Raw genomic sequence first — 14,835 nt, 5'->3', positions numbered from 1 at the left:
GTTATCTCAATGATTTACCCCTAGCCAGGGCGCTAATGCAGAGGGGGGCCTGTTCCTTACCCACGTGTAAAGCCCCTGGGGATGATGGTATTCCTATAGAGGTGTATAACGCCTATATGGAGACGATCCTACCCAGGTTGCTAAAGGTTTTCAATACCCCGTTAAGGCGGGCTACTTTTCTTTTTTCTTTTTTAAATCAGATACTTTTTTTATTGACATTTTTTTTTTTACAATTTACAAAACAAAAAACAAACAAACAAAAAAAAACACACTACTATATACAACACAGGTCCATTAAACATATGATATTACTATTCAAAAAAAAAATCTAAAATAGACTTGCACCTTACAGATTATACAATCATTGTTACTTAAAGCGGGGTTCCACTCAAATTTTTAACTTAATCTTACCCCCTTTAGTTAATTGCATAGATGTTCAAATGCTGCACAAAAAATTTTTTTATCGCTGTAATTACCTTTATATTGTACTTTATTGTGGCACTTCCTGTCTCTCCTCCCATGGGAGTAGGCGTGTTTATTGCCTTTCCCCAGCGCCACACTGTCTCCTGGGAGCTTAGTGTCAGGCTTCCCAAGATTCAGTGCGGAAACAATGATCATGCGCATGAACAAGCTGTGAATGAACAGCATTCACCGCATCTCGGAAATCAATGCTTGTGGGCTTCACATGCCCACAAGCAAGATGGAAACAGCCAGCATCACATTTTTTAAGTTATTTAGTACAAAAACAGAGGTGGAAATATTACAAACGAATGCCTGGGGATCCTAATTATCTCCTCTGGCAGTGCCCAAAACTCCATCGATCCTGGAGCAAGGTCCTCTCCATGTTCAATGGAGTATTCCGTTGACTGTTCCCTTGAATCCTATTTACTGCTTACTTGGAGTTCTTGAGGAGGTGATCCCAGAGCAGATGAGCAGAGTAGCCTTCTCTAGGGCGGTATTTCAGGCCAAGAAAAGCATTCTTCTAGGCTGGAAATCCGCAACCCCCCCCCCCCCCAATCAGTTAAAACATGGGTAAACCATATGGGGAACACACTTCTCCTGGAAAGATATATCTACAAACACAGGGGCAAATTTGAAAATCTTTGATCTCCATGGCTTAATACCCCTGGGTTGTCCCCCAGGGAACTTGTCCTGATGAGAACTCTGCAATGCTCTGCAGGATGAGTGCACTCCTGGGTACACAGGAGTGGTATAATTATATATGAATGTGCAGCACTAAATAAGAACGGTCATAATGAATAGGGCTGTATACAAATAATTAATGTTAAGTATTTCTAAACATGTATAAACATCAATGAGTATATAAATTAAAGTCCACACTGTGATAGTGAATAAATTAAAATAATTCACAAATAAGATTTATGTGATGTTGAATATCAACTTCCAGACATCAAAAGGAAAACGAATGTGAAGAAAAGATAATGGGAGAAGCCACGACCAACATAAGAGAGGCTTACCAGAGCTAATGGACTCAGCAAGATGATGTTCACACTGACCTTCAGGGAACTCACAACCAGGAGGAACACTCAGAGGCAGGCAGATTAAATCCTTTTCATGGGCTCAAATGTTGTAACCATAAATTAAATAAAAATTCCACATAGTGTGAATCCGCATAACAAGGAAATGTATTTAAAATTTGAGAAACATTCACATTTGAGTAGATAAAAAAGCGCTTGTAAAAAGGCTGAAAGTTTAACGCAATGGCATCAGCAGGCCTTTCCTCTAAGGTACATACTCTGGGGTATAGACATTCTGTGGTCAATGGGTTTATATACGCCTAGAACCCCAATAACAAGATACAAACCAGTGGGTAATTGGTCATGCAAAAATGCAATCACTTCCTGGTTCTCAAAATAGCGGCGGTGCGTGCCACTCATGCCTCACCTTTGAACAGCGAATTAGCTTAAATACAAACTAGGTCATCTGACCATCGTCCTATAGACTTACGATGTGTGTACCAAGCCTCAATATCAAACCTGTAGGTGATTAGTCATGAGAAAATGCAGTCACTTCCTGGTTTGGAACATAGCGGCACCACATGCGATTCATGCCTCTCTATGGATAGTGAATCGGCATACAGACTAAAGAGGTCATCAGGCTTTCGACTTATAGGTGTGTAGTGTGCGCACCAAGCCTCACTATAAGAAGCCCAATGTTCTCCTGATCCCTCAGCGGTGATGGTAATTGGTCCACCCACACTGAGTCACGAGTGTAGGACTGAACACCGCTGAATCAGAAATCCTGAGGATATGGACGTCTGCGGGTCATGCCTCTCTATGAAACAGCTAGAAGAGCCCATAACCACACATCATTGGCTGAATGTCACTCTGATTTGTATAATAAAAATGTCATAGGACAATACCTAAAAGCTACATTATAATAGCGTTAGTATTGTACCAAATGCGTATGGAAGGTGAAAAAGAAATAATTTAGATGATATATTGCAAAAGTATGTTAAATGCCCCACAAGGTTGAATCTTAACTGGGGTGATAATCCGCTGCAATTGTAAACATGAAAATATACATTCACATAAATCTAAAATGTCTAAAATGTAGAGTTACATGGAAGTGAACAAGAAAAAAATTTACATAAAAAATAAATTAAAACTCAGATGATCACAATAGAGTAATAATAAATAAAAATAATAAAAATACTGAAAAATAAAAGGGTTACAATTATGCCTCATTGAGAAAAGCATTCATGTCCCACTCTACATTCATTCCAAATGGAGAGTGGGACTGTAACGCATAAATCCAGTAAATTTTGAGGCGTGAAACACCCCTGCTCATAGCTCCACCCCTCCAAGGGGGAATTTACTTATCTATGATCAAAAACTCAGTACCCCAGCCAATTTTTGAGACTGCGTAGGAACTGCACTGATATTGAGACCTTTAAATCACAGGCCATGGTCTTGAGACAGAGATTTCTCGACAAAGGCTACGATCGATCTGAGGTTGATTTAGAGTTACAAAATACTCTAAAAGTGGCTAGACGTTCCTTGTTGGTAGAGAAAATCCACCAAGATTCTAACAAATCTTTCAAATGGTCAATGTTGACAACATACTCTGTGCAACATAAGCAGGTAAAGTCTATTTCCTTAAACACTGGCGTGTATTGAAAAGCGATCGGGTTTTGGGCTCCTTGGTGCCAGATCACGCTAAAGTTGTATATACAAATTTTAAATACATTTCCTTGTTATGCGGATTCACACTATGTGGAATTTTTATTACATGTATGGTTACAACATGTGAGCCCATGAAAAGGATTTAATCTGCCTGCCTCTGAGTGTTCCTCCTGGTTGTGAGTTCCCTAAAGGACAGTGTGAACCTCATCTTCCTGTGACAACATCCCCAGATGTGGATAACACTGTATATTGGTGCGTTGTCACCATAAGTCTTGACGACACATTAGACGTATGCCTTGCTGAGTCCATTAGCTTTGGTAAGCCTCTCTTATGTTGGTGGTGGCTTCTCCCATTATCTTTTCTTCACATTGGTTTTCCTATTGATGTCTGGAGGTTGATATTCATCTACCTGGATCAACATCACACCTTTGTCTCTTATTTGTGGATTATTTTCATTTATTCGCCATCACAGCATGGACTTTAATTTATATACTCATTTATGTTTATACATGTTTAGAAATGCTTACCATTAATTATTTGTATACGGTTCTATTCTCCTATTCATTATGACCGTTCTTATTTAGCGCTGCACATTCATATATAATTTTGTCACTTGCGATTGTGATTTGCTGTGCTTGTTGCTGTCTTGTGTTTAGTTGACAGCGTGGTATTGTTTAACTTTATCACACAGGAGTGGTATAGACGAAGCATATATCTTTATAAAGGGCCCACACCCTCACTGCTTGCCCCCCCCCCGTATATTTATGCTGCTTGATGTAGTCAATAGGACTGGGATATGATGTTAAATTCAAAAGAATGAAGATGCAACAGGTCTCTCTAGTTGATCACTGTGGATTGTGAGTTGTATATGGTCATGTATTGATGCAACATGACCATACACACACAAGCGTATGCAACTTCTGATAAATCAAAATAAAATTTTCAAAAAAAAAACAAAACTGTAATGTGGGATTAAATGACAGGGCAGGCAGCAATTTACCACGGATTCTTCCAAGCAATACAACCGATTTGGGTTTTGCTTGCCATAAGTGGTCCATACAGAGGTTTCCTGAGAGTTGTAACAAGAACGTACCAGAGTCAGAAGTTCTCCTTTTCACAAGCACAGATCTTAAAGCTTGATGTCTCTAAACCAATAAGTGTTTCAAAATTATGAAGAATCACACATAAAATCTCACTAAGTAAGCATAAACATTAAAGTGCATCAATATATAACAGAATATGTTAGTATACACAAATTTTCTTATGTGCAAAGAGCTAGAACAATAAAGTGCTAGTGCTCTTCCAATAAACAAAAGCCTGATGAAAGTCTCAAAAATCATATAAGGAATCCACTTAGAAACTTCAGTGATAATGACTCCCAGTGTTGCAAATCATTCACTGTGCAACTAAAGTGTTGTGGTACTTCACCCTTATGCACTCGCTAGATAGCTAATGGGCATTAGCATACAATGTCAGCCGTTCATACAAGCACATGGACAGAAAGGCAACAGTAAGTCAAATAACTACTCGTTACAACCAAGGTATGCAGAATATGATCTCTGAATGCACAACACATCAAACCTTGAAGCAGATGGGCTACAGCAGCAGAAGACCATACCAGAAGCCACTCCTGTCAGCTAAGAACAGGAAAATGAGGCTACAATTCGCACAGGCTCACCAAAATTGGACAACAGAACATTGGAAAAACGTTGCCTGGCCTGACGAGTCTCAATGATGGTAGGGTCAGAATTTGGCATAAACATGAAAGCATGGACCCACCCTGCCTTGCATAAACTGTTCAGGCTGGTGGTGTAATGGTGTGGGGGATATATTCTTGGCACACTTTGGGCCCCTTAGTACCAAATGAGCATCGTTTAAACACCACGGACTACCTGAGTATTGTTGCTGACAATGTCCATCCCTTTATGACTACAGTGTACCCATCTTATGATGACTACTTCCAGCAGGATAATGCACCATGTCACAAAGCTCAGATCATCTCACCACTGGTTTCTTGAACAGGACAATGAGTTTACTGCACTTCAATGGCCTCCACAGTCACCAGATCTGAATCCAAAAGAGCACCTTTGGAATGTGGTGGAATGGGAGATTCACATCATGGATGTGCAGCCGATAAATCTGCAGCAACTGCGTGATGCTATCATGTCAATATGGACCAAAATCTCTGAGGAATGTTTCCAAAACTTTGATGAAGCTACGCCATGAAGAATTAAGGCAGTTCTGAAGGCAAAAGGGGATCCAACCTGGTACTAGCAAGGTGTACCTAATAAAGTGACTGGTGAGTGTAGGGCAGTATTTATTTCTTAAAAAGAGCCATATAAAATATACAGGTTCCATGTACAGATAACCAAAATAAAATCCGCCCGAACTGACGTCAGCACGCAAGGCCCCACCAAACATGTTTTGTGTGCATGCACGTCCTCAAAGGATACGCCTAGATGTATCAGGGGATACGTCTGGATGGATTTTATTTTGTTAGTCTCCACGTGGTACTTGTATGATGTTTTATATGGCTAATTTTTGGAAATAATACTGCACTATATACCTTATCTTTGGGCTCCATGTGGTGAGCGTTTTCTGCACAGGGCCCTGGTTGGGCGGAAACGATCTGGAGCAGAGATTTGAGAAAGGACTCCATGTGTGTATGAATGGCTAACATTCTATGCTAATGCATATTAGCGATCTGGTGAGTGCATAAGGGTGAAGGACCACAGCACTTAAGTTGCACAGTGAATGAATTGCAACAATCAGAGGCAATATCACTGAAGTTCTTAAGTGGATTGCTTATATGTGACTTTCATTGGACTTTTGGTTATTGGAAGAGCACTAGCACTTTGTTGTTCTATCTCTTTGCACATAATAAGATTCCTGTATACTGTTATATTTTGTTTATTATATATTGATGCACGTTAATGTTTATGTTTACTAATTGAGATTGTGTGATTCATCATACTTTGATGCACTTTATATTGAAGCGGTGCACTTTTTTTTAGTTTATTTTTACCATAAGGTTGGTGTGTCACTTTTTGTGCTAGTCGCTCTTGCCTCTGGGAGCTCACTTGTTTTTCTATTGAAATACAGTGGGGCAAAAAAGTATTTAGTCAGCCACCAATTGTGCAAGTTCTCCCACTTAAAAAGATGAGAGAGGCCTGTAATTGTCATCATAGGTATACCTCAACTATGAGAGACAAAATGTGGAAACAAATCCAGACAATCACATTGTCTGATTTTTTAAAGAGTTTATTTGCAAATTATGGTGGAAAATAAGTATTTGGTCACCTACAAACAAGCAAGATTTCTGGCTCTCACAGACTTGTATCTTTTTCTATAAGAGGTTCCTCTGTTCTCCACTCATTACCTGTATTAATGGCACCTGTTTGAACTTGTTATCAGTATAAAAGACACCTGTCCACAACCTCAAACAGTCACACTCCAACTATGGTGAAGACCAAAGAGCTGTCGAAGGACATCAGAAACAAAATTGTAGACCTGCACCAGGCTGGGAAGACTGAATCTGCAATAAGCAAGCAGCTTGGTGTGAATAAATCAACACTTGGAGCAATAATTAGAAAATGGAAGGCATACAAGACCACTGATAATCTCCCTCGATCTGGGGCTCCACACAAGATCTCACTCCGTGGGGTCAAAATGATCACAAGAAGAGTGAGCAAAAATCCCAGAATCACATGGGGGGACCTAGGGAATGACCTGCAGAGAGCTGGGACCAACGTAACAAAGGCTACCATCAGTAACACACTATGCCGCCAGGGACTCAGATCCTGCAGTGCCAGACGTGTCCCCCTGCCTAAGCCAGTACATGTCCGGGCCCATCTGAGGTTTGCTAGAGAGCATTTGGATGATCCAGAAGCGGATTGGGAGAATGTCATATAGTCAGATGAAACCAAAGTAGAATTGTTTGGTAGAAACACAACTCATCGTGTTTGGAGGAGAGAGAATGCTGAGTTGCAACCAAAGAACACCATACCTACTGTGAAGCATGGGGGTGGCAACATTATGCTTTGGGGCTGTTTCTCTACAAAGGGAACAAGACGACTGATCCGTGTACATGAAAGAATGAATGGGGCCATGTATCGTGAGATTTTGAGTGCAAACCTCCTCCCATCAGCAATGGCATTGAAGATGAAACATGACTGGGTCTTTCAGCATGACAATGATCCCAAACACACGCCCGGGCAACGAAGGAGTGGCTTCGTAAGAAGCATTTCAAGGTCCTGGAGTGGCCTAGCCAGTCTCCAGATCTTAACCCCATAGAAAACCTTTGGCGGGAGTTGAAAGTCCATGTTGCCCAGCGACAGCCCCAAAACATCACTGCTCTAGAGGAGATCTGCATGGAGGAATGGGCCAACATACCAGCAACAGTGTGTGACGACCTTGTGAAGACTTACAGAAAACGTTTGACCTCTGTCATTGCCAACAAAGGATATATAACAAAGTATTGAGATGAACTTTTGATATTGACCAAATACTTATATTCCACCATAATTTGCAAATAAATTCTTTCAAATATCAGACAATGTGATTGTTTGGATTTGTTTCCACATTTTGCCTCTCATAGTTGAGGTATACCTATGATGACAATTACAGGCCTCTCTCATCTTTTTAAGTGGGAGAACTTGCACAATTACTTGCTGACTAAATACTTTTTTGCCCCACTGTATATTGAATAAGTGTATTTTGTGTCACATCTGTTTTTGCCTTACAAATATCCAATATACGTCAAGCAGATCTTTCTGTTGCCTAAAATCACACATTACAGACAATAGACATATTTATGAATGGCTAAACAGTGTATGAATGAGGAATAAAGTGCAATAAAAATGAATGCTGTGAAGAAATGCTGTGTACATCTTTGAATATATAGTGGAATGAATATCCAGTGTAAAATGGGGCTGTGAAGGAAAGCTTGCAGTGCAGAATCCTCTCTAAAAGACAGATTTCATCTATGAGTTTGTTGATGTCATGTTTTTTGGCCACACAGTTAGATTTTACTTGGATTTCACCTTTTAGATCAACAACACTCACCAAGAACTATATAGTGTGAGAGCCCACAAGACTGGATATTTACTAAAAGATTTGATCATATTAGGTCCACTACACAGAGATTGGTAAATTTTGCTGATCTAACATAACATATCTATGTAAAATCTACTTGTGGGTCAGTTTAACGTCACCAATGCATGTGACAATACACAATTAATTGACCTTATAATTTAACTGTTTCAAATGCTTGAAACTGATTGCTTAATATCACAAACCTAAAAGGTTTGGCTGAATTTGACAGCATCAGCAGGTGATGGTGGAGCACCGAATTATTTACCCAATTGTTTTCTGAAAGATACGATTCTGATATGTACATGGTTTCTATTGTTGTGTGGCTGAAATAAGATATCCCCTTACATAGTTAGTGAAAAAAAGACACAAGTCCATCCAATTCAACCAAAAAAAAATAATACAATCCCATATACACAATCTTTCACCCACAGTTGATCCAGAGGAAAGCAAAAAACCCCAGCAAAGCATGATCCAATTCCCCCCCCCCCCCCCAAGAGGCAATCAAACTTTCCCTGGATCAACTTTATCTATAAATGTTAGTACCCAGTTATATTATGTACTGTATATACTCGAGTATAAGTCGATCTGAGTATAAGTCAAGGCCCTAATTTACCACAAAAAAATGGGAAAAATGTATTGACCCGAGTATAAGACGAGGGTGAGAAATGCAGCAGCTGCTGTAAGTGGAAAAAGAGGGTCAACAATGCCCATCTGCAGCTGTATACCTCCCTGTGTCCTGTGCATATGTGCATGTGTCCTGTGCATATGTGCATCTGTCATGTACCTGTGTCCTGTGTATATGTGCATGTGTCATGTACCTGTGTCCTGTGTATATGTGTCATGTGTCATGTACCTGTGTCCTGTGTATATGTGTCATGTGTCATGTGTATATGTACCTGTGTCCTATGTATATGTGCATGTGTCATGTATATGTACCTGTGCCCTGTGTATGTGTGCATGTGTCATGTGTATATGTACCTGTGTGCATGTGTCTGTGCGCATCCTACCTGTGTCATGTGCATCCTCCGTGTGCCGCTCTGCACCGATCAGCGTGTGCGGCGGCCATTCACTGTTCAAAAGCAGCGCATCCTCCTCGTCCACGATAGGCAGAAAACTCCATTTCCCAGCAGTCAGCGGTCAGCCTATCACGGACATTCTCTCATCCTCATACCACGGACGAGGATGAGAGAATGTCTGTGATAGGCTGTACACTGACTGCCTATCACAGACGAGGAGGCACGGCTTTTGAACAGTGAGAGGCTGCCGAGTGCTATGTAGCACACGCTAGCCGCCATTTGCCTGCATGACACGCTGATCATGTAGGTAGACGGTGGTGACTCGAGTATTAGTCGAAGAGGGCACTTTCAGCCCCAAAAAAAGGGGCTGAAAATTTTGACTTATACTTGAATATATACGGTACATTTGGAAAAGTATCCAGGCATTTTTTAAAGCAATCTACTGAGCTGGCCAGAACCACCTCTGGAGGGAGTCTATTCCACATTTTCACTACTACTGTGAAGAAACCTTTCTGTATTTGGAGATGAAATCTCTTTTCCTCTAGACTTAAAGAGTGCCCCCTTGTCCTCTGTGATGACCCTAAAGTGAAAAACTCAACACCAAGTTCACTATATGGACCACTTACTGTATGTATTTGTACATGTTCATCATATCCCCCCTTAATCTCCTCTTCTCAAGAGAGAATTCAGTTCCTCTAATCTTTCCTCATAGCGGAGTTCCTCTAATCTTTCCTCATAGCGGAGTTCCTCCATGCCTCTTATTAGTTTGGTTGCCCTTCTCTGCACTTTCTCCAGTTCCCCGATATCCTTTTTGAGAACTGGTGCCCAAAACTGAACTGCATATTCCAGATGAGGTCTTACTAATAATGATTTGTACAGGGGCAAAATGACATCTCTTTCAGGAGTCCATACCTCTCCTAATACAAGAAATGACTTTGCTCGCTTTGGAAACTGCAGCTTGGCATTGCATGCTATTATTGAGCTTATGATCTACCAAAACCCCCAGATCCTTCTCCACTACGGATTCCCCCAGTTTTACTCCCCCTAGTATGTATTATGCATGCATATTCTTAGCCCCCAAGTGCATGAATTTACATTTTACCTGTAAATACAACTCCAGTCCTTGTCGCCTCTGCTCCAGCACCTTAGGGACCCAGTTTCGAACATGTTTTGATGGCATCTCTGGTGCTTTAATAGATTTCTTCAGCTGAAGGATAAAAAAAAAAAAAAATGTAAAAAACAACAACATTCCATTAAAGGAAGAGGAGTATATTCAAATTTCAAGCGTTGTTGAAAAGGGTCTGAATACTTAAAGCATAGCTCCAGTCGGTTTTGTGTTTATTAAAAGTCAGCAGCTACAAAAAGTGTACATGCTAACTTTGAACAAACACACACTCACCTGCCCACGTGATCCACCGATGTGGTCATCTGAAACGTCGCTTCTCTTCCCCGTGCTGGCATTTCAACTGTGGGCACTTGGCTGTGACAGCTTGCAGCTTCAGAGCAGAGTGCACACTGTGCATGCGATAGTTGTGCTGCACCTTCTGAATGGTCCGGCAGTCTCCTGTGATGTGTCCCAGAAGAGTGCAGGAAGGGAAAGGGAGAGAAGAGCTAGGTACCTGCTACCCCCAAAAAACATTATATGTCAAATGTGGAAGGGGGAGGGGGGCAGAGGAGTGCTTAAAGCAGAGCTTTCCCTTTTGGGTAGAGCTCCGCTTTAAGTACATGTGATATTGCAGTTTTTTTTTTTTAATAAATTCAGACATTTCTAAAATTCTGTTTTCACTTTGTCATTATGGGGTACGGAATGTAGATTAACCGTTTTCGGACCGCCCACCATACATATACTGCGGCAGGGTGGCCGGCTGCGCAAAACAATGTACCTGTACGCCATTACCTCTTCCTGGGTCTGGGGCGCTCACTGCCGGAGACCCGCTTCCACTGTGATTGGACACACCGGGAGCCAATCAGCAGTTTCGGCAGTCGCATTGGCCTGGCCACCAGGGATTGTTTGTAGGAGTGGCAGAACGGTGGTCTTCCTATGTAAACAAGGCAGACTGTCATTCTGTCACAGAGGAAGTGAGATATTTGTGATTCCTGCTAATCAGGAACAAAGATGTCTCTCTTCCTCCAGTCAGTCCATCCCCCACACAGTTAGAAAGCATTCCCTGGGAGCACACTTAACCCTTTGATCAGCCCTAATGTTAACCCTTTCCCTGCCAGTGTAATTTATACAGTAACAGTGTATCGATACATATATTTATAATACATATACATATATACATAAATACATATACAGTAAAATTTTTTTTTAGCACTGATCACTGTATTGGTGTCACTGGTCCCCAAAAAGTGTTACTTCGTGTCTGATTTGTCCACCGCAATGTTGCAGTCCCGCTAAAAATCGCTGACTGCCGCCATTACTAGTAAAAATAAAAATGCCATAAAAATATCCCATAGTTTGCAAACGCGATAACTTTTGCGCAAACCAATCAATATACGGTAATTGGGATTTTTTACCAAAAATATGTAGCAGAAAACATATTGGCCTAAATTGATGAAGAAATTTGATTTTTTTTTTTACATATTTTTATTGGATATGTTTTATAGCAGGAAGTAAAAAAAAAAGTTGTTTTTTTTTTTCAAAATTGTTGCTCTTTTTTTGTTTATGACGCAAAAAATAAAATCCGCAAAGGTGATCAAATACAACCAAAAGAAAGCTCTATTTGTGGGAAAAAAAGCACATCAACTTTGTTTGGGTACAGCGTTGCACGGCCGCGCAATTGTCAGTTAACCACTTCAGCCCCGGAAGGATTTACCCCCTTCCTGACCAGAGCACTTTTTACAATTTGGCACTGCGTCGTTTTAACTGTTAATTGCGCGGTCATGCAATGCTGTACCCAAACGAAATTTGCGTCCTTTTCTTCCCACAAATAGAGCTTTCTTTTGATGGTATTTGATCACCTCTGCGGTTTTTATTTTTTGTGCTATAAACAGAAAAAGACAGAAAAAGTTGTCACTAAATGATATATTGCTCACACAGGCCATGGGCATATGTGGAATTGCACCCCAAAATACATTCAGCTGCTTCTCCTGAGTATGGGGATACCACATGTGTGAGACTTTTTGGGAGCCTAGCCGCATACGGGGCCACGAAAACCAATCACCGCCTTCAGGATTTCTAATGGCGTAAATTTTTGATTCACTCCTCACTACCTATCACAGTTTTGAAGGCCATAAAATGCCAAGATGGCACAACCCCCCCCCCCACCCCCCAAATGACCCCATTTTGGAAAGTAGACACCCCAAGCTATTTGCTGAGAGGCATGGTGAGTATTTTGCAGCTCTCATTTGTTTTTGAAAATGAAGAATAACAAGAAAAAAAAATGTTTTTTTCTTTTTTCAATTTTCAAAACTTTGTGACAAAAAGTGAGGTCTGCAAAATGCTCACTATACCTCTCAGCAAATAGCTTGGTGTGTCTACTTTCCAAAATAGGGTCATTTGGGGGGGTTTGTGCCACCTGGGCATTCCATGGCCTCCGAAACTGTGATAGGCAGTGAAGAGTGAAATCAAAAATTTACGCCCTTAGAAAGCCTGAAGGTGGTGCTTGGTTTTCGGGGTCCCGTACGCAGCTAGGCTCCCAAAAAGTCTCACACATGTGGTATTCATGTACTCAGGAGAAGCAACAGAATGTATCCTGGGGTGTAATTTAACATATTTCCATGGCATGTTTGAGCAATATATCATTTAGTGACAACTTTGTGCAAAAAAAAAAAAAATGTGTCTTTTTCCCACAACTTGTGTCACAATATAAAATATTCCATGGACTCGACATGCCTCTCAGCAAATAGCTTGGGGTGTCTACTTTCCAAAATGGGGTCATTTGGGGGGGGGTTGAACTGTCCTGGCATTTTATGCACAACATTTAGAAGCTTATGTCACACATCACCCACTCTTCTAACCACTTGAATACAAAGCCCTTTCTGACGCTTTTTGTTTACATGAAAAAAAATTTTTTTGCAAGAAAATTACTTTGAACCTCCAAACATTATATATTTTTTTAAAACAAATGCCCTACAGATTAAAACGGTGGGCATTTCATTTTTTTTTTTTTCACACAGTATTTGCGCAGCGATTTTTCAAATGCATTTTTTTGGGAAAAGACACACTTTTTAAAATTTTAATGTACTAAAACACACTATATTGCCCAAATGTTTGATGAAATAAAAAAGATGATCTTAGGCCGAGCACATGGATACCAAACATGACATGCTTTAAAATTGTGCACAAACGTGCAGTGGTGACATACTAAATACATTTTTAAAAGCCTTTAAAAGCCTTTACAGGTTACCACTTTAGATTTACAGAGGAGGTCTACTGCTATAATTACTGCCCTCGATCTGACCTTCGCGGTGATACCTCACATGCATGGTGCAATTGCGGTTTACATTTGACGCCAGACCGACGCTTGCGTTCGCCTTTGTGCGAGAGCAGGGGGGGACAGGGGTGCTTTTTTTTTTTTTTCTTTATTATTTTTTTGCTTTTTTTATCTTATTTTTAAACTGTTCATTTCATTTTTGTTAAATTATTTTTATTGTTATCTCAGGGAATGTAAATATCCCCTATGATAGCAATAGGTAGTGACAGGTACTCTTTTTTGAAAAAATTGGGCTCTATTAGACCCTAGATCTCTCCTCTGCCCTCAAAGCATCTGACCACACCAAGATCGGTGTGATAAAATGCTTTCCCAATTTCCCAATGGCGCTGTTTACATCAGGTGAAATCTAAGTCATGAAATGCTCGTAGCTTCCGGTTTCTTAGGCCATAGAGATGTTTGGAGCCACTCTGGTCTCTGATCAGCTCTATGGTCAGCTGGCTGAATCACCGGCTGCATTCTCAGGTTCCCTGTTGGGACAGGAGAGCCAGAGAAAAACATGGAGGACGGTGGGGGGGGGGCATTCCCTCCCACTGCTTGTAAAAGCAGTCTAGAGGCTAAATTAGCCGCTAGGATTGCTTTTACATGAAAGCCGACCACTGGCTGAAAAGAATGATACCAAGATGATACCTAAACCTGCAGGCATCATTCTGGTATAACCACTCAAAGTCCAGCAACATACCAGTACGTTGCTGGTCCTTGTTGGGCATATATTGTAATCTTTTTTTTTCATGCAGCCTGTGGGCTGAACGAAAAAAAGAGATTCATCGGTGGGTATGCCCACCAATAGAATACCTCCCTTCGTCCACCCACTTCTAATAATGGGCATACATGCACCATTTATATATGCCGAAGCATGGGGGCATCTGCCCCAAAAGTTAGGAGCAAATCGCTCCTCCGCCCCTGCTGCCCCCATGCTTCGGCATATATCACCTCCGCTGGAGTCAGGGCTTTATATATCGTGGGAGCAAACGCTGTTGCTGTCAAGATAAATAAATCCGCTCTGCAGCTGAATGGTGTACCTGAAGGCAAAAAAATGGTTAACAATAAAACACAGTAAACAGTAAAGTATAAAATTTGCATACCTGAAAAGCAAACATGATAAAATATAACAATAAAACATTGCAGAATAGAATACAGTAA

General features: G+C 40.8%; 1 protein-coding gene across 1 annotated transcript in view; it reads right to left on the bottom strand.

Moving 5' to 3' along the window:
* The window catches only part of SNX24 (sorting nexin 24), a 253,411-nt gene that overhangs the window by 73,968 nt on the left and 164,608 nt on the right, over positions 1-14,835 (bottom strand). The window contains exon 3 of the mRNA XM_073624694.1: positions 10,359-10,463. Within this exon, the coding sequence (XP_073480795.1) occupies positions 10,359-10,463 (105 nt within the window). The remainder of the gene's footprint in view (positions 1-10,358; positions 10,464-14,835) is intronic.

The sequence above is a fragment of the Aquarana catesbeiana genome, linkage group LG01 (assembly GCF_042186555.1).
Source record: "Aquarana catesbeiana isolate 2022-GZ linkage group LG01, ASM4218655v1, whole genome shotgun sequence".
Classification (NCBI taxonomy): domain Eukaryota; kingdom Metazoa; phylum Chordata; class Amphibia; order Anura; family Ranidae; genus Aquarana; species Aquarana catesbeiana.
This window is presented reverse-complemented; position numbering and strand designations above follow the sequence as displayed.